This window comes from Macrobrachium nipponense, chromosome 17 (assembly GCF_015104395.2).
Source record: "Macrobrachium nipponense isolate FS-2020 chromosome 17, ASM1510439v2, whole genome shotgun sequence".
Lineage (NCBI taxonomy): Eukaryota > Metazoa > Arthropoda > Malacostraca > Decapoda > Palaemonidae > Macrobrachium > Macrobrachium nipponense.
In genome coordinates this window covers 31,311,728-31,335,328 of record NC_087210.1, presented here as the reverse complement: position 1 = coordinate 31,335,328, position 23,601 = coordinate 31,311,728, and the positions used below count along the sequence as shown (strand labels likewise).

At 45.9% G+C, this 23,601-nt stretch overlaps 1 protein-coding gene across 1 annotated transcript in view; it reads right to left on the bottom strand.

The window, feature by feature from the left end:
* Positions 1 to 9,921: 9,921 nt before the first annotated feature.
* Positions 9,922 to 23,601, bottom strand: part of LOC135196167 (NBAS subunit of NRZ tethering complex-like) — a 59,833-nt gene continuing 46,153 nt past the window's right edge. The window contains exon 5 of the mRNA XM_064222743.1: positions 9,922 to 9,991. Within this exon, the coding sequence (XP_064078813.1) occupies positions 9,983 to 9,991 (9 nt within the window). The 3' untranslated portion in view covers positions 9,922 to 9,982. The remainder of the gene's footprint in view (positions 9,992 to 23,601) is intronic.

Below are 23,601 nucleotides of genomic sequence, written 5' to 3'. Positions count from 1 at the left end.
GAGTGCACTCAGCACACAGATGCTCCAGACAACATGAATGTGCCGAGGAACATGAATGTGCTGACTCTCCCAAATATGCCCTAAAAGAGACAAGGGGCAGGGCCTATCTACGTCTGTGCCCACATGGTCCAAAAGAAACTCACACTGAGCAAATGGTCAGTGCACATACATCCAGATGTGTCTTATTGGAGGCAAGAGGGCAAGGGGTTGTTCCAAGCAACCAACATGTATACAGTCCTGAGATTAAGTATGCACAGCATGAGCAGAACATGAAAGCTCATCCAGTGGTGGCCTGAAGGATTTTGCTTGAAAGAGTCAGGAGCAGTCCTCCTGTCTAAATGGAATAGGAACATCTATTCTGCCAGAGGCTAAACAATCAAGCACCAAAGACCAAGACTTCGCCCCCTCTCCTACAAATAAGGAGAGAGGAGAAGTTGAGGATGAAGAGGAGGAAGAAGAAAAGTTCAACAACAAGGAAGAAGAGGACAAAGGCGAGCACCAGGAATGCTTCTTTCCTTTCCTCTCTTGGGTCCTGCTGGTTTAGGATGCTGAAGGGAAGGTCAAGGCAGGAATCAAAGCTGCCAACATAAAAAAAAAAAAAAAAAAAAAATCAATGGGGGGAGGTCTGCTACTGGAAGGACTATTGCTGCAGGAGGGTCCCCTCCTTTAAGGAAGCTATGGAAGCAGCTGCAGATGCAGTAGCAGAAGCAAGAAAGAGAGAGCTCCTCCATAGTAAAAGGTGAATGCTGCGGCAGGGGACAAGACCTAACTAGGGGCACCAAACCCAACAGCAGGGTCATCATAAGAAGAGAGTAAGTGATAGGACTCCTTCACATTTAAAAGTACTAAACACCACCCACCCTTCCCATGGTAGTAAACACTACTAGCAGACAGGAAAATAGTAAAGGAGGAGAGAAGAAGGAACCAGAAGATTTAGTAATGCCACCAGAGGCGTGTTCACTAAGAACAGGTGCACACCTTCCCCCAAAATAAAAGAACAGCACCTGTGGGATCATGGGTGACATGAAGTCCCAAAAAGGACACCCATACCCCTTGCAGTGGTGTTATGTTTTTTCCTCTGCCACAAAGGAAAAATAATATTAGCAAAAAACAAAAATTCAACCAAGAAAATGAATCAAACTACTCATCATCATTCAATAATAGTAGGAAGAGAGAGAGTGCAGTGAAAACATCACCCTCCCTAGCAACCAAATAAAAGGTGACCAGTAGTGTAAGGGGAGTATGGGTATTACCCAACTCAGCCACCCTTTAACTACCAGTTAACAACTTATCACCAAATTCACTGACCTCTCCAGCTCATGTATGTAAAAAGCAATGATTTTTATTTCTGTAAAAACAAATGTAATTAAAATATGAAGTAAATTATATATATGATAGAGGAAAGCACAGTATACTTAAGAAATGGAGAACCAGAGAGAAACCTGATCTTGTAAACCAGACATCTTTTGTGCTTTGCTTTGCCAAGAGTCAATTGCATTAAGCTTTTAAAAGGACATGACTGAATTAGTTCAAGGTCAGTTTCTCAGACAAACCTGTAAAAAGCAATAGCCTATAGGTGATGCTTCTGGAATCTCTGATTCTTCCTAAGTATAGCAATGTGCTCTTATTAGGTTAAGGAGAAACATTCTTCTTAGTGCTAGTGGAGGTAAAGGGTACTGTGGAATGGTCTTTCATGCCTGGATTTTTGGTCTTTACCACACATTCAGGTGCAAATGAAAATTCTACAAAACTCCAATCCTGATAATGTCTGACCTACCTTAAAGGAGCCAACACAAGAGGAAAACCATCTTTATCTTTAGTGTAAAAATCCATGAAACAGTTCAATTGGAAGATTCAGGCATGGGCAGCAAAACTGATATACAAAATCCCATGCAGGAAAACAACAGCATATACATATTATACAAAGGTAGTGTCATGTATACGTTTGTGCAAAGGGTAGTCGTGTAAGAGTAAAGGATGTGATAACAAATGATTCATAAGAGCACAGATATTAACACTTTTCACTCAAATACAGCACAGTACAATTACAAAAGGAAACAAGATTAAGGTACATTAATGGAAAAATTGTCACTGAAAAGGATGAAAGGATGGAATTAATGAAATACTAATGAAACAGTAAAACAAAAAATTCTGCTCAGCTATTAATAGCTCTGCAGATACGTACAAACACTGAGGCATGTGTACGGTGAGTACATGAAGGTCTATGGCCTACTGCTCTTCTGTTTCCTAGAGAAATTAATGCAGTGTCTGGGATATTTGAAGACCACACATGGGCTGAATATGAATGATGGTTTGTTTTTACTACTACTCTACATGAACTTTTCACAGTATCATTGTCTTCATTGAATCTCTCACAAAAAAAAAAATTAACTGCTGATAGTCAAAACTTGGTTAAAGCAAGCTGCTGCTTTACACATCATCAATATCGATTCAAATATGTATCTATCTGAATATGTGTATTACTATAACAATATTCAGTAACTGCTGTCCAATCAAGTAATTTGTCTGTATAAGAAAATCTTTAATTTTACTTATTATCCTACACTGCACTGTATAACTGGAAACTTTAGCATATGTGGCACTAGCATATCGAATTTACTGGTCTATATGGGAGCATATCAGAGCTCAAATAACAAAAATGTCTACAAACACAAACTTCAAATGTTATACCATTTGGTAAAGTGTAGTGTAGAATATGAGGTTTGTAAGGTTTTGTAGAGTAATTAGTAATGAACATAACTCTGCCAAGTAATGATTTATTTAAATTTCTATAAAATATATGAGGAACATCAAAAACCTGAAGCTGCCAAAATTAATATTGTAATTTAGTGAGATAAATGAAATGATATTGTTATAATACAATAAAGTTTCTAAACTACTTACCTGGCAGATATATACATAGCTAAGACTCCGTCGTCCTCGACAGAAATTCAAATTTCGCGCCACACTCGCTACAGGTAGGTCAGGTGATCTACCGGCGGCTGCCCTGGGTGGCAGGACTAGGAACCAATCCCGTTTTCACTCATATATTTTCTCTTCCACCTGTCTCCTTGCGGGGAGGCTGGTTGGGCCCTAATCGTATATATCTGCCAGGTAAGTATGTATGAAACTTTATTGTATTATAACAATATCATTTTCATACAATACAACTTACCTGTCAGATATATACATAGCTGATTGGCACCTTCGGTGGAGGGTAAGAGACAGCTACTACTAGAATAGACAGGTAAACAACATCTGTTGTAGGTATAAATTAAAACCTTGTTCCTACCTGATAGGTGGTAGACGTGGGTGTTTTCCCCGTAGTCTGCATCACCTCAAGAAACTTTAGCGAGATATGTGATCTATGGCCAAGAATTCTTGTGGGTCTGCCGAAGGGGTCTTATCCACTTAACTCGGAGAGCCTGAAAGGACTTTGTCAATGGGTGCTGATCCACTTACATGACAACACACCTTATTAAGGAGCAAAACAATCAATCCCGACCACCTGATCCTAACCACCATGTTAGTATTAAAAATTGCTCAGAGTTATCCCCAACTCTTCGCAACAACGTAACTCAAACCACAATGCACAAGTACACAATAAAAAAAATTTTTAAAAAAAATTTTCTATTACAAGATATCACAAGAGTTCTTACTGAACTGAAGTGACTGGCCGCTTGTGCGGACAACTGACTTGTTCAGAAAAGAAAGTCTAGAAATATCTATATTTAAGGTTTCTATTACAAGATATCACAAGAGTTCCTTATGAACTGAAGTGACTGGACGCTTGTGCGACAACTGCACTTGTTCAGAAGAAAGTCTAGAGAACATATCTATATTTAAGGATTGTTGTAAGCTCCTGTACCCAGGATGTGCCGCAGACACAAAAGGAACCTAATGAAAAACATTTTTCATAGGTCACACGCACGTCCTTCAAATAGTGAGCCGCAAACACAGAATTACATCTCCAATATGTCGCTTCCAAGATATTCTTCAGCGACATATTTCTCTGAAAAGAGAGAGAGACGTTGCCACTGCTCTCACTTCATGAGCTTTTACTCTTAGGAGTTTTAAGGAATCGTCCGTGCAAGCCTTATGAGCGTCCATAATTACGCTCCTGACAAAAAAGGCTAATGCATTCTTAGACATAGGTCTTGATGGATCCTTCACTGAGCACCACAGGCCTTGTTCCAGAACCTCCCAACTGTTCCTTTTTCTTTAAGTAAACTTTAATGCCCTTACTGGGCTTGAAAGAGACCTCTCCGGTTCCCTGCCGACGAGACCCGATAATCCTTTTACTCGCGAAGTTTTCTTCGGCCAGGGTTTCGAAGGATTTTCATTCTTCGCTAAGAATAATTCCTTGAAAGAACAGATGGCTGAATCTATATTGAACCCGACTTTGTCACTAAGGGCGTGTAGTTCGCTAACCCTTTTTGCCGTTGCCAGTGACAAAAGGAATAAACATTTTCTCGTTATATCACGAAACGAGGCCAAATGTAGGGGTTCAAATCTCTCTGAAGTCAAGAACTTCAGTACTACGTATAGATCAGTTTAGGGGGAGAAGTCATTCTATACTTCTTGGTCTCAAATGGACCTAATCAGATCATGCAGGTCCTTATTGTTTCCCAAATCTAGGCCTCTATTCCTAAAGACGGCCGATAGCATACTCCTATAGCCCTTTATCGTGGCTACGGAGAGCTGCGACTCTTCCCTCAGAATAACAGAAAATCAGCTATTTCTGCTACAGAGGTACTGAGAGGACAACTTCTTTGACTTACACCACCTTCTAAAAACTTCCCACTTGGATTGATAAACCCGGATAGTGGAAGTTCTCGGGCTCTAGCGATCGAGCTTGCCTGCTTTACTAGAAAAGCCTCTCGCTCTGACAAGTCTTTCGATAGTCGAAAGGCAGTCAGAGCGAGAGCGGGGAGGTTTTGATGAAACCTCTCGAAGTGTGTGTCTGAGAAGATCCCTCCTTTGTGGAAGGGATCTGGGGAAGTCTACTATCCACTCCAGTACCTCTGGAAACCATCTTGAGCTGGCCAAAAGGGGGCTATCAGGTCATTCTTGTCCCCTTTGAAGTCACAAACTTCCTGAGTACTTGCCCCAGAATCTTGAATGGGGGAAATGCGTAAACGTCTACCTGAGACCAATCTAGTAGGAAGGCGTCTACTGCTAGAGCTCTGGGATCTACCACTGAACAGAAGACTTCAGTCTCCTCGAGAGGAACGTGGCAAAGAGGTCGACATGAGGAGTTCCCCAAAGAGACCAGAGCTTGAGGCAAACTTCTGAGTGGAGGGTCCACTCGGTATGAAGGACCTGGTTCCTCCTGCTCAGCCTGTCCGCTCGTACGTTCCTTACTCCCTGAACGAACCTCGTCAAGAGAGAGATGTTCCTCTGGGATGTCCACAACAGAAGTTCTCTCGTGAGTTCGTAAAGGGCATATTACGACGTGAGTACCTCCTTGCTTCCGAATGTATGCTAGAGCGGTTGTATTGTCCGCATTTACTTGAACTATTTTGTTGCAAACTAACGGTTCGAAGCTCTTTAGAGCTAGGTGTACAGCTAGCAGTTCTTTGCAGTTTATGTGCCAGGACACTTGAAGAGCATTCCAAGTGCCTGACACTTCTCTCTTTCCCAAAGTTGCTCCCCATCCACCTTTTTGTTTTTTCCGACGCGTCGGTAAAACCAATACAAGGTTTGGGCTCTGTATTTCCAGGGAAGTACCTTTGTTTTCCCTCAGTGGGAGTAACCACCATTCTTAAATGTCGTTTTATCCGATTTGGAATAAATGGGAAAAAAGTCCGAGAGTAGTCTAGTCTTCATGTTCACGAACTTCTGAGGAAGAACTGAAGAGGACGGAGATGAAGTCTTCCTAGGTGAAAGAACTGTTCGAGCGAGGAAAGGGTTCCCTAAAAGGCTCAACCATTCCCTCGCCGAAGTCCGTTCCTTCCTTAGGAACGAGAGAGACTTTTTCTAAACCTCTCGCTATCTCTCTTGAGAAGGAAATACTCGAAAACCCCGAGAATCCATCCGAATCCCCAGATAGACAAGTTCTGGCTGGGGATCAGTTGAGACTTCTCGAGGTTCACGAGTAATCCTAAAGTCTTTATAAGGTTTAGTGTCACATTCAGGTCCTCCAAACACTGTTCCTCTGACTTTGCTCTGATAAGCCAGTCGTCTAGATAAAGAGATATACTGATTCCTTTCAGATGAAGCCATCTCGCCACATTTTTCAAAAAAGGTTCGTGAAAACCTGAGGCGCCGTCGACAGGCCGAAGCACAAGGCTCTGAATTGGAAGATCCTTCCCCCCCCCCCCCGTCATGAAACGGAGTACTTCTTCGACGAAGGATGGATCGGGACGTGAAAAATATTGCTGTGGAGATCCAGAGACACCATCCAATCCCCTTGGCGAAGAGCCGCCAGGACTGAAGCAGAGGTTTCCATGGAGAACTTCTGTTTTTTGAACAAACTTGTTCAGAGCGCTGACATCCAGAACTGGTCTCCATCCCCCGAGGCTTTCGCAACCAAGAAAAGACGATTGTAAAACCCCGGGGAGCTTTGATCCAGCACAAGTTCTATAGCTCTCTTTGTCCCACATCTGATCCACCATTTGTTGAAGAGTATCTTTCAACACAGGGTCCTTGTAATTGGCGGACAATTCCCTCGGAGTTGACGTCAGGGGAGGATTGTCCAGGAAAGGAATGAGATATCCCTTCTGAAGAACCGACATCGACCAAGGATCTGTGTCGATGCGAGTCCAGGCTTCCGCAAATCCCCGGAGCCTGGCACCTACTGGTGTTTGGAGGAGCGCCACTTCACTTTCCCCTTTTAAAGGGGCGGAACGAGGCTCGACCTCTCTTCTCGGTCGTTTTCCTTTTAGCGGTAAACTCTAGTTGGAGGGCCGCCTCGAAAGGGCCGCCGAACAGGAGTAGACGCCACTTTCTTTTCACCCACCATTACTGGTTACTCTTCTTCCTGGACGATTGCAGGAGAAGATCTTGAGTCGCTTTCTCCGTCAGCGATCGGGAAATATCCTTCACCAACTGTGACGGGAACAGAAAATCAGGGGGGACCTAGGGGCGAATAACAAAGCTGCTCTTGTGAGTGTGATACTGCTTTCGTCAAGAAAGCGCTAAACACAGATCTCTTCTTCAAGAGACCTGCTCCAAACAAGGAAGAAACTTCCCCTGAGCCGTCTTGCACCGCCTTTGTCAAGACATGACAGAATTGCAAGGAGAACATCCGTTTGTTCTAGCCTTCAGGGGCATGAGCCTTCTTGGAATCACCCCAACCGGGACCAATCTAGGAAGTTAAAGACTTCTAGAATGTGAAAAAGTCCCTTGAGGAGATGATCCAACTCTGAAAGGCCCCAAGTAATCTTAGCCGTGTGTGAAGGCTATGTCTCCTGGATGCGTCTACCAGATGGAAAAGTCAGCTTCAGCTGCAAGCAGGGAGAGTGAGACCCATATTCTCCCCCAGTCTGGTACCAAATCCCTCTCTCTTGACCGGTCAGTCTAGGGGGAGGCATGCAAAAGACTGTCCTTACAAGCTCCTTCTTAGTAAGCATCCAGTTATCAAGCGATTGCAGAGCTCTCTTCATAGAAATCGTCGGTCTCATCTTCACGAAAGCCGACGATTTCGGAGTCTTCGAGCATGAAAACAGAGAACGAGGCGAAGGAGGAGCGGCAGGGATCAATTGCGTCTCCGTATTCCTGGAGAAGGAGAGCTGTCAAGACTTTGTAGTTCGACAGTCCTTCCTTACTGTGAGACTCGTCCTCTGATTCCTCTTCCATAATCGGATCAGCAGGAGAGACCACTTCTCGTTCCTGGTCTTCTTGTCCAACCATTCTCTCTATTGGGGACAAACTCCTAATAGGAGAGGGGCTAAGAGAGTGTAAAGAGCTCCTATGTTCGACTGGCTCTCGTACTTGGCTGGCGCCTCGCGCCTGGCTGGCGCCTCGCGCCCTGGCTGCGCCCCCCCTCGGGCGCTTGGCTGGCGGTCTCGCGCCTGGCTGATTGCTCGCGCTTGGCTGGCGCCTCGCTCCTGGCAAGATCCTCGCGCTTGGTTAGTGTCTCGCGCCTGACTGGACTCTTCGCGCTTGGCTGGGGCGGGGGGGGCCTCGCGCCTGACTGGAGTCTCGCGCCTCTGAACCGTCTCGCGTGACTGACACCTGTGGCCTTGTTGAAGACGCGGGTCTTCCTGAAGTCCCCTCCTGCGTGACAGCGCTTCTTCTTGAGCCTCACGCTTGGATGAATGCTCACGCCTGTTTGTAAACTCGCGCTTGCAATGCGTTTCGTCTGACTCTCTCTTAGAGGACGCTTCTCGTCTGTAGGGACGCCTCGCGCTTATTTGTTGTTGCTACGCGCATTGTCTGGCGGATCCATATCTTCCCACGAGTCTCTATCTGAGATCTCAAAAGACTCACGTTTCGCAGGAGCCTCACTCATGGTGGAGAAGAAGACGAGTCTTCTTGACCGGCAGTCTGACGTCTTTCTTACGAGGAGGATCCTTCGAAAGGACTCCTACTAGGGCGGAAAGCTGTTCCTGTACCGCCAAAATGATCCTTTTGGACGCTTTCTCCTGCGTCTTCTTGAACGGGAGAGGAAGACCTCGAAAGCGTGTTGCCCCGATCATGGAACGGCGAAACCCTCTTCGCCTTCTTGATAGAAGGAGGTTCTTCTTCCGAAAAGCGTTCCGGGCTTGAATCCAAACAGGATCTCTCCAGTGCCTTTTCAGGGGCCTGGACAAGTCCGAATCTTCCACCCTCGTTTAGGAGAGGGGAGAAGCGGACGAAAAGAGAAGCACTCTCTGAGGACGCTTTTTCGATAGCGGTCCTGAGCAGGCTGTCTATGCACAGCACCTGCTGAAGGGACGCTGACCGGGGGGAAATTCTCCACAACATCCGTACGGCTTCGACTTTCCTTCTCCTCTCTGCTTGGGAGCTTGGAAGAGGTCTAGGCCTGGGAGCGTCGCAGAGAACGGTCAGAACACCCCCTCCACAACACTGGGGACACTCACTTCACTAAAGTCACTTTCACCATCCTACCTTTTATGGTAGCCCTTTCGGCTTTCATCCTGAGAATCGTAGCCTTCAGTTCAGCAATTTCCGAAGCGAGTCTGAAGGTTACAGTCAGTGAGGGTCCTGATAGAGAATCATAATTAAGAGAAGAGTTAGAATTGTCTAAAGGCTCAATAGGCCTTGTACAACTACCCGCCATCTTAGATGCCGCCCTCTTACTCTATCCCTTTCTAACTTCTTCAAGTAAGAAGTTAGAGTCTTCCATTCCTCAACATTCAACCTTTCACACTCATGACAGGTGTAGAAATAGAACAATCAAAACCCCACCTACATTTGCGACATACAGTGTGAGGATCAACCGAAGCTTTCGGTATCCTCACCTTGCAGCCTACATTCACACACATTCTAACACAAACACTTGAATCAGACATTCTGGAGAAAAAATCAAAAAGCAAGTCCAAATCCAGTCCACAGTAGCGAATGCCAAAACAACGATCCAGGTACTTCACCAAAAGTCCACAAAAAGATGATCAATTGCTTAGAAAAGCGAATTCCAGTCAAGAGGAGGCAGCAAACGATGTTGATACCACCGGCGACAGAAAATATATGAGTAGAAAACGGGATTGGTTGGCCTTCCTAGTCCTGCCACCCAGGGCAGGCCGGTAGATCACCTGACCTACCTGTAGCGAGTGGCGCGAAATTTGAATTTCTGTCGAGGACGACGGAAGTCTTAGCTATGTATATATCTGACAGGTAAGTTGATTGTATGAATTCAAGATACTACTGTACTCAACCCTATAAAAATTTATGGTAATAACAACTAAAATCACTTACACCCTATAAGCTATCAAACTAAAGGCCATAAGAGAATACATTACCATTGATTTTCTGAGTTTCTAATATCACAGAAGAGAAGTGCTGCAAGGGCATGCTGGTGTCAAGCTGGGTTACTCCTTCACGGAATCTGTAGGTTATACCAAATTCAACATTATTATGATAAAATAGTTTCATGCATATTTACGAGGTAATTGCATAGCTATTAGTAACAATCACTCAGCAGCTAAAGTTTTTAAATAAACGAGTTGCGCCATTTCGTTTTGGGTAAGTGACTGCCCTGCCCACACTTTCAAGGAAAAGCTAGGAACAACTTAGCCAAGAGCTTCAATTTGTTTATGCCTTATTTCATGCAAGGGGAGGAGGGAGGGCTACTTGGAAAGTACTATATATAAAAATTCATTGTTTCGTAAAAATGTAATTTTTATAAAAGTAACTTACCAAGTAGCAATAACACAGCTGAATCCCACATTAACAGGAGGTGGGATGCATGGACATACTATCTACCCCAAAACATTATGAATGGTAATGAATTTGAGAATAGAAAAATTACTAGCATTGATATAATGCTTGTCATTTCCTTACCTGATACGAGAGCTGCTGCAAGAAAATACTACCTCTAGTTGGCGCTCATCTTACTGTATAGAGGCATGGCAGTACGTATAGGCTGTGGAGCACCTACTGCTTTAGTTGGGACTTGGCAGAAAAGGACGATTCCGATGGCTGACAAAAAACATAAAAAAGTTGCCCTTGCCCAGGGTGCAGTACCACAATATACAACCAGAAAAAAAAAATAACAATGTAAACTACACCACATTAATTAAAATCACCAACCAACCCATTAAAAACTGATTGGTACTCCCGGTACACAGTACATACCACCACCTCCCCCCCCCCCCCTGAAAACTCGACACCATTGTGGTAGCATAAAAAGGTTGGGACTGTACGATTGAATGCCTGATTTTTTTTTTTTTTTGTTTTTTTTTTTTTTTTTTTGCTTTTGTTATTAGGTTGGGGAGAATAGACAATTTTGAAGACATACTGTTTTGTATTTAGTGGTTACATAACTTAATGTAATCTTTCCTTCTTTTTACTACTTGCAATTGGTAGATGGGATTGAGTGAGTGGGTTTTGTCCCTTTTCACCTGAGGAATCTTCTCTCACTAACTTCAACGGAGAAAAGTCAGTATTGGCAAACTGACAGAGCAATGAACAGCTGGTGAGATTAGATCCAGTTATGTACAGTTTCCAGTGAACAGAGCCATTCCTTAAAACAGTGTCTGTCTCAAATGGGATGGGGAACTTGTGACACATCAGTTTTTCTTCAAAACTGCCTTGGAGAGTTGTCTTTCGCTTTTCTCTCCTTTCCCAAGGTGGTTTTTTTGATAGAAACCTGTGCATGTTTCATATTTATTCAGCCCAGAATTCCATGGATATCAACATTTTTAGAAGGCCTTCCTTGTTTCCCGTGTTGACCTTCTTTGGGACAGATGCAATTCCAGTAGAGTGCCTTTTCCTCTGCTTCATCATTGCTTGCGTTATGAGTATGCTGGCCCAAGTCTCCAAAAGGATATTGCCCTCTTCAGGGAGAGACGGCCCAACTAATTTTTGTCTTTAGTATTTTACTTTTATTATATTAGAGATACAGTTGGCCCCTCCCCCCGTATTCGCAGGGGATGCGTACCAGACACCCCAGTGAATAGTTAGAACCCGCGAATGTTTGGAACCCCAATAAAATGCTAAAAACAGCCGATTTGTTAGTTAAAAGAAAACTCAAGAAAAACCACTAAAAATTTTCATACTTGGTTTTTTTAATAGTTTTATCACAAAAAGTGCATTTAATGATGAAATTGATAAAAAAAACCAGGAATTTGTGGATATTTCTCATAGAAAAATATCGCGAATGCCCGAATTTTCCGCGAATAATGCGGGGAAATGTTCCCTAGAGAAATCTGCGAATGCGTGAGTCCGCGAATCCGGAGAACGCGAATACGGAGGGCCCACTGTAATTTGAAAACATTTGTATTGTGGAACCTTGGTTTTTGTAAATAATCAGTTCCTGAACCTCCCACGAAAACTGAAACATACGAAAACTGAAACAATAATTCCCATAAGGAATAATGTAAATACAATTAATGCAATCCAGACCCCCCAAAAATATTAACAAAAAATTATATTGTTAGTATACAATAAAGTTTTGTACATACTTGGCACCGATATATACTTAGCTTATGTCTCTGACGTCACGACAGAAAATTCAAAACTCGCGGCACACGCTACAGGTAGGTCAGGTGATCTACCTTACCCGCCGCTGGGTGGCGGGTGTAAGAACCAGTCCCCCTTTCTTGTCAGATTTTTTCTCCATCTGTCTCCTGAGGGGAGGTTGGGCGGGCCATCAATCGTATATATCTGCCAGGTAAGTATGTACAAAACTTTATTGTATACTAACAATATCATTTTTGTACATGAACTTCCCTGCCAGATATATACTTAGCTGGTGGAGGGAAAGAGACACATACTCACCTAGAAAGTGGGGACAACACATGTTAAAGGAATAAAATATATACCCTTGGTTCTTACCTGATTTAGGCAGAAGACTTCATAGTTACTGTCTATTAGTCTGCGTTGCCTAAAGTCTCAGTGAGGGCGTGACCTATGGCTGAAGAACTCTTGGGTCTACCAATGGGAACTGAGTCCACTTACTTGGCAGAATCCAAACAGGGTCTGTTCAATGGGGATCAACCCGCTTACGTGACAGAGCCTATCACTACCAACCGCAAGGAGCCTCAAGCACAACCGATCACCTAACCAAATACAAATATTAGTATACGAAAGAAGGAGCTGCCTCCTGTAACTCCTTCGTACAAACCAAAAACTCAATATCAAAAAACTGAACAGGGAAAAAGATTAAAAAGGATGTGTTTCAGCTCCCTGCCCCAGCATGAATCCGCAGATATGTAAGGGCCTAGCCCAAAACACTTTTCATACGTAATCGATACGTCTTTTAGGTAGTGATTGGAGAAGACTGATTCACACCTCCAAAAAGTGGGCCTTCATGAGGTTTTGCAATGACATATTCTTCTTGAAAGCCAAAGACGTCGCGATGGCCCTTACTTCGTGCGCCTTGACTTTCAGAAGACTAAACTGTTGCTGATTGCACGATGTGTGGACTTCTCTAATAACATTCCTGATAAAGAATGAGAGGGCCTTTTTAGATAAGGGCCTACTGGGGTCCCTTACTGAGCACCAGAGATTGCTCTCATTAGCAAGCAAGTCTTCTCTCCTATGAATATAAAAATGATATTGTCAGTTACAAAATAAAGTTTTTATACATACTACCTGACAGATATATACTTAGCTATAGACTCCGTCGTCCCCGACAGAATTTCAAATTTCGCGGCACACGATACCGGTAGTCAGGTGATCTACCGCCCTGCCCTGGGTGGCAGGACTAGGAACCATTCCCGTTTTCTAATCAGATTCTTCTCTTCCACCTGTCTCCTGCGGGGAGGCTGGGTGGGCCATTAATCGTATATATCTGTCAGGTAAGTATGTATAACTTTATTGTAACATGACAATATCATTTTTATACATTCAACTTCCCTGCCAGATATATTACTTAGCCTGATTAGCACCCATGGTGGTGGGTAAGAGACAGCTAACTACTGAAATAGACAGGTAAAACAACATATGTAGGTATTAATAAACCTTTGGTTCCTACCTTATTAGGCTGAAGACTTCGCGGCTACTGCCTTGGAGTCTGCTTAGCTCAAGAGCCTCAGCGAGATATTGATCTATGGCTAAGAGTTCTTGTGGGTCTGCCAATGGGGTCTTATCCACTTACTCGGCAGAGCCTAAAGGCCTTTGTCATTGGGTGCTATTCCACTAACATGACAATACACCTTGTTCAAGGAGCACAACACCGATCCCGATCACCTGATCCTAACATCCATGTTAGTTCTAAGATTGCAAGGAGTTATCCCCGAACTCCTTACAAACAACAAAAACTCGAAACATAATTACACTTTCATTTTTACAAAATATACAAAAAAAAAAAAAAATTTTGTACTCCCCTACTAGCCATACATACCCTGATCCCCTACCAGCAATGACACTATGCTCCCGTGCGACATCAGTGAGCTTGCTAATAGAAAACCAAGCACATATCTGACAAGAGGGTTTATGTACGATAAAACACAATATTTAAGGATCAGTCTTTGCTCCAAGACCCAGCACTGTATCTGCTGATACAAATGGACCTAGAGAGAAGCACTTCTCATAGGTCACTCTCACATCCTTCAGATAATGAGATGCAAACACTGAGTTGCACCTCCAATACGTAGTCTCAATGATATTTTAAGAGACATATTCTTTTGGGAACGCCAGACGTTGCTACTGCTCTCACCTCATGGGTCTTGACCTTTAGAAGACCGAAGGATTCCTCCGAGCAGTTCTTGTGAGCGTCCGTAATTACGCTTCTCACAAAGAAAGCCAAGGCGTTCTTGGACATGAGTCTTTTGGGGTTCTTCACCGCACACCAAAGACCTTGTTGACAAGCTCCCACTGTCTCTTCCTCTCTAAATAAAATTTAAGAGCTCTCACTGGAGAGAGAGCCTCTCTATCTCTCTGCCTACGAGGTTAGATATACCTTTTACTACAAAGCTTCTGGGCCAAGGTTTTGACGGGTTTTCGTTCTTCGCCAGAAACATTGTCTGGAACGAACAGATGGCAGCATCTCCTTGAACCCCACTGTGGAATAGAGCGTGTAATTCGCTCGTCCTCTTGCTGTAGCGAGATACAACAGGAATAAGCATTTCCTAGTGACGTCGTGGAAGGAAAAGCCAGATGTAAAGGCTCGAATTTATCCGATGAAAGGAATGTCAGGACCACGTCCAGATTCCAACTAGGTGTTCTAGGAGTTGCTGCTTTTGAAGTTTCAAAGGATCTAATTAGATCGTGTAGATCTTTGTTGTCTGCAATATCTAGCCCTCGATTTCTAAATACTGAAGACAGCATGCTTCTGTATCCCTTTATTGTTGAGACAGATAGGTGTGATTCCTCTCTCAGAAAGAGGAGGAAATCGGCAATATTCACTATAGAGGTACTGGAGGAGGACAGCTTCTGACTCTTACACCACCTCCTAAAGACTTCCCACTTCGATTGGTATATTCTTCTCGTCGAAGCTCTGCGGGCTCTAGCGATAGAGCCCGCAGCCTTGCGAGAAAAGCCCTCGCTCTGACAAGTCTTTCGATAGTCGAAAGGCAGTCAGAGCGAGACCTGAGAGGTGTGATGAAACCTCTCGAAGTGGGGTTGTCTGAGTAGATCTGGTCTGTTTGGAAGAGATCTGGGGAAGTCCACTATCCACTCCAGTACCTCCGTGAACCATTCCTGGGCTGGCCAAAATGCTATTAGTGTCAACTTCGTGTTCTTCGAAGCTACGAACTTCCTGAGCACTCCCCCAGGATCTTGAACGGGGAAAGGCGTATGCGTCCACACCCGACCAATCCAGGAGAAGGCTCTCGGATCTTCCACTAGAGAGCAAAAGATCTACTTCTTTTGGAGAGGAACGTCGCAAACAGGTCTATGTGAGGTCTCCCCCACAGGGACCAAAGACTTCGACACACTTCTTCGTGTAGAGTCCATTCTGTGGGAAGGACCTGATTCCTCCTGCTCAGTCTGTCCGCTCTCACATTCTTTATCCCTTGAACAAATCTTGTGAGGAGAGTTATGCCTCTTTCTTCGTCCAGGTTAACAGGTGTCTTGTTAACTGAAAGAGGGAGAAAGAGTGCGTGCCTCCTTGCTTGCGTATGTAAGCCAGAGCCGTGGTGTTGTCCGAGTTTATCTGTATCACCCCGCCTCTGACTATCTCTTCGAAGAACTTTAAGGCTAGGTGTATGGCCACTAGTTCCTTGCAATTGATGTGCCAGGACACCTGTTCCTTTGTCCAGGTGCCTGACACCTCCCTTGCTACCTAGCGTCGCTCCCCATCCCCGACTCCGAAGCGTCGGAATATAACACTTGGTCTGGGTTCTGCAGGGCAAGCGATACGCCTTCGTTCTTTTGAAGAGGAAGGATCCACCACTTCAAATGATCTTTTACCTCTTGTGGAAGCGGGAAGATGTCCGAGAGTTGTCCCGTCTTCCAACTCCACACCCCTTTCAGGAAAAACTGAAGAGGGCGAAGGTGAAGCCTCACCCCAGAGAGAAGAACTTTTCTAGTGAGGACAGGGTCCCTAAAAGGCTCAGATAATCCCTCGCTGAACTGTTCTTTCTCTCTAAGAAGCTCGAGATTTTCGACAAACCTCGAGTGATTCTTTCTCGCGAAGGAAATACCGAAAACCCCGAGAATCCCTCTGAATCCCCACCCCGATAGACCAAGCTCTGGCTGGGGATCAGCTGCGACTTATCGAGGTTGACGAGTAATCCCAGCGATTCTATCATGTTCCTTGTTACTGATAAGTCCTCCAAGCACTGAATCTCCGACTTGGCCCTGATCAGCCAGTCGTCAAGTAGAGGGAGATGTTTATTCCCTCTAGGTGAAGCCATCTTGCCACATTCGCCATCAGGTTGGTGAATACTTGCGGAGCTGTAGACAGACCCGAAGCACAGAGCCCTGAATTGAAAAATCTTTGTCTCCTATTACAAAACGAAGATATTTCTTTGACAAATGGTGAATGGGAACGTGGAAATATGCATCTTGCAAGTCCAGAGAGACCATCCAATCTCCTGGACGAAGAGCCGACATTACTGAAGCGGACGTTTCCATGCGAAACTTCTTTTCTGAACAAAGCGATTCAGAGCGCTTACGTCCAGAAACTGGTCTCCACCCCCCCGATGCCTTTGGTACTAGAAAAAGGAGATTGTAAAATCCCGGGGAGTGTGGATCCTGCACAAGTTTGATGGCCTCCTTTTCCCACATTTGTTCCACCATTTGAAGGAGAGTCTTTCTCATTACAGGGTCTCTGTACTTCGCTGACAGTTCCCGAGGCGTAGATGTTAGGGGAGGGCTGTCCTCGAAGGGGATTACATATCCCTTCTTTAGGACCGACACTGACCAAGGGTCGGCTCCCTTTTTTTTTTTTGCCCATACTCCTGCAAAGTTCAGGAGTCTGGCGCCCACTGGTGCTTGGAGGAGCAACAAGTCATTTGGTTTTCTTGAAAGGTCTAAAGGAAGACCTTCCTCTCTTGTCAGAGCTCTTCTTTCTGGCAGGGGGACGAGCCGCTGCACCTCCACGAAAGGGCTGCTGAGGAGGACGAGAGTCCTTCTTAATCGCCGACACTACAGGGCGTCCTTTCTTGGACGTTTGTGTTAGTAGGTCCTGTGTCGCCTTCTCAGTTAGCGAGCGAGATATATCCTTCACTAACTGAGAAGGAAACAGATGATCCGATAGGGGAGGGGCGAACAATAAAGCAGTCCTCTGGCTCGGAGAAAACCCCTTTTGATGATAGGGATCCATATACTGATCTCTTCTCCAGGAGACCAGCACCAAAAAGGGAAGCCACTCCCGCACCGTCCTGTACTGCCTTGTCCATGCAAGACAGGACGCTATGGAGAATCTCTGGGTTTTTAAGAAACTCCGGATCTTTAGATTTGTTGGCCAGAACTCCGAGTGACCAATCCAGAAAGTTGAACACCTCTAAAGTGACAAAAAGTCCCTTTAGAAAGTGGTTCAACTCCGAAGTGCTCCACGTCGATCTGACCGATCCTAAGGAGTGACGTCTAGAGGCCTCCACTAAATTGGAAAAGTCCGCATCGCCGAGGCAGGCAGAGAAAGACCCATAGTCTCTCCTGTCCCATACCAAATACCTCTCTTTCCAGTAGTTTGGAAGGAGGCATGCAGAATACCGTCTTCCCCAAACTCTTTCTTCTGTCCATCCAAGAATCTAAAGAATGGAGTGCCTTCTTCATCGAAATTGCAGGCTTCATTTTCAGAAAGGCTGAAGATTTTGCCGTAGCCGAGCTCGAAAAGAGAGAGAAACGAGGAGAAGGAGGAGCTGCGGACTAAGAGAGTCTCCAAACTCTTGTAGCAATAATGAGGCTAAGACCTTATAAACTCGAGAGTCCCTCATTGCAGGAGTTTCGTCATCAGACAAATCGTCTAAACCTCGATCAGACGAAGGAGAAAGTCACGTTTGGACGGGAGATTCCTTCCAAGACCTCCTACGATCTTGAAGGAGAGGAGCTCCTATTTGGAGAAGAGTCATAAATTCCAGGAACGAGTCTCCGACTCCTGCCTCCTGGCTCTTGACTCTTGCCTCCTGACTCCTGCCTCCTGGCTCTGACTCCTGCCTCCTGACTCTGGACTCCTGCCTCCTGACTCCGGACTCCTGGCTCTGCCTCCTGACTCCTGCCTCTTGGCTCCTGGCTCCTGCCTCTTGGCTCCTGACTCCTGCCTCTTGGCCTCCTGGCTCTTGCCTCCTGGCTCCTGCCTCCTGCCTGGATGACTCCACACTCCTGGCTCTTGGCTCCTGCCTCTGGTTGACTCCTCACTCCTGGCTCTTGGCTCCTGCCTCCTGGTGTTGACTCCTCACTCCTGGCCGGTGCCAGACGTTCTGGATAGGTTCACCCACGTTCGTGACAGGAAACCTCACCTCGAGTAGGAGACATCGATCCTGGCGGCAGATACCTCCATACGTCTGGAGGATCTTTTGATCGGAAGGGAAGAGTCTTTCCTTCTAGGAGGATCCTTTGACAGAACTCCTACAAAAGACGAAATCTGCTCTTGCATCGCCATCATGAACCTCTTCGTAACCTCCTCTTATCCTCTTGGCGGAGGAGGGGAAGGAGGAGGGGAGGAGTCATAGCCTCCACCTCCTGACTCCTTCTCACTCTGGTTGTAAAGAATGGCTCTTCTTGCTTCCCTTCTTAACTCCCGAAGGAGACTCCTCAGGGAAGTTTTACTGGGTCTCGAATCAATCGTCGGAGCCTTCCAAACTCCTCTGAGTGGTCGAGATCGATCTGAATCCCTCAAATCACGTCTCGGAGATGAAGATCCCGACGACGAAAAACACTCACGCAGGACGCTTTTACAATAGCGATCCTTGGCAGTCTGGGGATGTTCTTTCAGAGAAACCGCCGAAGGGACACCTGATCGGTGGGGATTCTCCACCACTCCTTTCGGTTTTCGACATTCCTTCTCCTCTGGGCATGTGAGAAAGGAAAACGGTTGGAAGGTCTAGAACCTACGGAGCGTTGCGGAGTCCGACCCAGATGCCCCCTCCACTCACTACTCCGGGGTCACATCTCACTATCTTTTACAATGCCTCTGGCTGATAATCATTGCTAGCATTACCTTGTACTGGGGAGCCATTTGTTTATCCTGATGGCAAGCTTGTTTTTCCAATCTTGGAAGGCTGCTTTTAGATCCGCAAGTTCTTTCGCTGAATCTACAGGTTCTGCAATAGGAGAAGGGGAGCTGCAATGGAAGGAGAAGTAGCAATACTTACCCTTGGGGAAGAGATCCCAAGCTAGAGAATTAGTTCAGATCTCGAACTACTTAAACTTCTATAAGAAGCCTTCCTCACTCTTTCTCTCTCTAACTTTTTTAAATAATTAGTTAGATTCTTCCATTCGTTCACTCAAATTCTCACATTCCTTGACAAGTATTAGTAAAAGAACATTCATACTCCCTGCAACCCATTGCATACAGTGTGAGGGTCTACCGAAGCTTTCGGCAACCTCACCTTACAGCCTACATTCACACAACGTCTCACAACCATTCCAGAGTCAGACATTTTTAAAGAAAAATCCAAAATCAAGTCCACAAAAACAGTCCACAAAAGGCGTATGCCAATCCAACAATCCAGATACGTCACCAAAAAGTCGGTCAAGAAGATCAATTGCGGTGAAAAAAGAAAACCAACCATCGAGAGGAACCAACAACAATGTGATGGCCCGGGCCGACACAGAAGAATTCTGATTAGAAAACGGGAATGGTTCCTAGTCCTGCACCCAGGGGCAGGGCGGTAGATCACCTGACCTACCGGTAGCGTGTGCCGCGATATTTGAAATTCTGTCGGAGACGACGGAGTCTATAGCTAAGTATATATCTGGCAGGGAAGTTGAATGTATAAAATTTCAGGCTTCTCACCGGGCAAAGAGATCTCTCTCTTCTTCTGTCCCAACTAAGGAGGATAAGCTTTTAATAATTTCGAAGCTCCTGGGCCACGGTGAAGAAGGGTTTCATCTTGGCTAGGAAAGCCGGAAGAAAAAGAGACAAACCGCGGAGCCTCCTTGGAAACCTACCTCACCTTCTAAGAGCCTGCAGCTCGCTGACTCTCTTCGCTGAAGCTAACGCACAGAGAAAAAAGAGTCTTCATCGAGAGGTCTCTGAACGAAGCTGTATGGGGAGGTTCGAATCTTGAGGACCTCAGGAAGAGCAGCACGACGTCTAGATCCAGCTAGGAACTAAGCAAGAGGTTCTTTTAACCGTCTCAATGATTTGATTAAGTTCATGGAGGTCCTTGTCTTGCGGATATGTTTAATCCTCTGTGACGAAAAAACTGAGGAAAGCATGGTCCTGTAGCCCTTGATGGTGGAGACTACTAACCCGCATTTTTCCCTCAGGAAGATAAGGAAATCTGCTATCTGAATCACAGAGGTACTGGAGGAGGAAACTTTATGAGTCCTGCCCACAACGTCGAAAAACATCCCACTTCGACTGGTAGACTCTAGATGTGGAAGGTCTACGTGCATTGGCAATAGCCCTTGCAGACTTTGCCGAAAAGCCTTAGCTCTGACGAGACTCTTGATAGTCTGAATCCAGTCAGACTGAGAGCGGGGAGGTTTTGTGAAACCTGTGAAGTGGGGCTGTTTGAGCAGATCGACTCTTAGTGGTAGGGATCTTGGAACATCCACCTGCCTTTCCAGTACCTCTGTGAAACCAGTCGTGGGCGGCCAGAACGGAGCTATCAAAGTCATCCTTGCTCCCTCTGAAGCTGCGAACTTCCTTAGCGTTTCTCCTAGAATCTTGAAAGGCGGGAACGCGTAAAGATCCAGGTTTTTCCCAATCCATCAGGAATGCATCTATTGCCACTGCTCTTGGGTCTGCCAATAGGGGAGCAGTATAGATCTATCCTCGCATTCCTGGAGGTCGCAAAGAGATCGAGATGGGGCCTGCCCCACGTCCTCCACAGCTCCTGGCATACGTCCGAGTGCAGAGTCCACTCTGAGGGAAGGACTTGATTCCTTCTGCTTTGCAGATCCGCTCTGACATTTCTTTCTCCCTGTACGAACCTGGTGAGAAGACTTATCTTCCTTTCCTCCGACCACAGGAGGAGCGATCTCGCTGTCTCGTACAGGGAGAAAGAGTGAGTCCCCCCCTGTTTCCGAATGTAAGCCAGGGCTGTGGTGTTGTCCGAGTTGATCTGAACTGACTTTCCCTTTACGAGCGGGGTTCGAAGGTTTTTGAGAGCGAACCAAATCGCTGTTAGCTCTTTCCTGTTGATGTGCCAGGACACCTGATCCCCCATCCAGGTGCCTGACACTTCTCTCGACCCGAGAGTAGCTCCCCTCCCCAACCTATGTCCGATGCGTCTGCATATAACACTAGGTTGGGGTTCCGAACCTGCAAGGAAAGGCCTTCCTTGAACAGGAGAGGGGTCTAGCCACCAACGGAGATCCTCCTTTATCACTTGCGAAATCTGAACGCAAAGTCTAGACCTTGAGATCTTCGGTTCCAGTTCCTCGTCAGGAAGAACTGTAGGGGTCTGAGGTGCCAACCTCCCTAGAGAAAAACGAATTGCTCCAGCGAGGAGAGTGTCCCCAACAGACTCATCCACTCCCTCGCTGTGATACATCTTTGCTCTAGAAAGGTTGCTACCTTCTCCGAACATCTGGGTTATCCTCTCTGAGGAAGGATACGCCCGAAAAACAAACCTGAGAAGCCATCAGAATCCCCAGATAGATACGCTCTTGATGGGGATTAGCTGTGACTTCTCGAAATTCACTAGCAAACCCAGAGAAGCAGCTAGATTAAACAACGTTAATCGTAAGTCCTCCAGACATTTATCTCCTTGGACTTGGCCCTGATTAGCCAATCGTCCAAGTAGAGGGAAATCCTCACTCCCTCGACGATGAAGCCACTGAGAGCCAACGTTCTTCATCAGCCCTGTGAAGACTTGGGGGGCTAAGGCCGAAGCATAGGACCCTGAACTGAAAAACGTTCCCTCCCCACATGAATCTTAGAAATTTGCGTGACGAAGGATGGATCGGCACGTGGAAGTAAGCGTCCTGAAAGGTCCAGTGACACCATCCAGTCCCCGGGACGAAGAACGCTGTGCTAAGACTGATGAAGTCGTTCTCCATAGCGAACTTCCTCTTCTTCACAAAGACGTTCAGGGCGCTTACGTCCAGAACCGGCCTCCATCCTCCTGAGTTCTTGGGAACTAGGAACAGACGGTTGTTTTTTAGAAACCCAAGCGGAAAGAGGGTGGGTCCTGTACCATCTCTATTGCCTCTTCTCCAACATCAGCACTACTGCTAGAGCGAGGGCGGTTGATTCATGAGTGGTCTTTGTATTTGGCCACCAACTCCCTTGGTGTGGTGGTCAAAGGTGGTCTTGAGATAAAGGGAATGAGGTATCCCCTCTTGATGATAGCGAGGAACCAGTTGTCTGCCCCTTCGGTAGACGGCGTCTGCAAAGTTCAGAAGTCTGGCACCCACAGTTGTCTGGAGGACACGCGAGCTACTTCTTGGCCCTAATAGACCGAGAGAAGGTCCTTCCTCTTCTAGGTGGCTCGAAACCTCTGGAGGAAGAAGAGCAGGACGAAGGGCCTCCCTCGAAGGGCTCTTGCTAGTCTGAGTTTCCTTCTTCGTTTCCTGTTGGAACGAAGGTTTCGGGATTATAGCTGAGCGAGCCAGAAGAATATCCTGCGTCGCTTTTGCTGACTGAATGAGCTGGAGATGTCATTAATTATCTTCTTCAGGAAGAGTTGCGGAGAAGCTGAGAATACAACAAGGAAGCTCTCTGTGCATGAAAAAACAGCCTTGGTAAGAAAGGAGCAGAAAACCGCCCTTTTCTTTACTACTCCTGCGCAAAAAAAGGGAAGCTATCTCCCCGGATCCGTCTCTCACTGCCTTGTCCATACAAGACAGCACTGCGTGAAGGTCTTCGAGGTGAAAGAGTGTCTGATCTTGAGTCCTCTTAGCCATGACTCCAAGGGTCAGTCAAGAAAGTTAAAAACTTCTAAGACTCGGAACATTCCCTTCAGAAGGTGATCTAACTCGCTCATACCCCACGTCGTCTTCGCAGAATTAAGCGCGAGCGACGTGCGGAATCAACCAACGAAGAGAAGTCCGAGTCTGCTGAAGAGGGAAGAGTCAGACCCAAGGGCTCTCCTGACTCATACCAGAACCCCATCTTACCCATAAGTTTGGACGGGGGAAAAGAAAATACGGTCTTCCCTTTCTCCTCCTTCGATACCAACCAATCGTCAAAGTTCTTAAGAGCCTTCTTCATCGACACTGTCGGTTGTCATCTTAACGACTGAAGACTTCTTAGTCGTATTGGTCGTTGAAAATAAGGACGGAGGTGACGGAGGAGCAACGGCCGAAGAGACTCCCCAAAATCTTGCGAGAGGAGGTCGGTCAGTCTCTTGTATGACGAAAACTGAAGCATCCTTGGGCAAAATCTTCCTCAGAATCCCCAAGATATTCTTCAGACGAATGACGTTAGAAGTTCTACTGCCAGGAGAGCTATTCCTCGGACGCGCGCTGTTCGGAAAGCGCCTACTAGGCGAG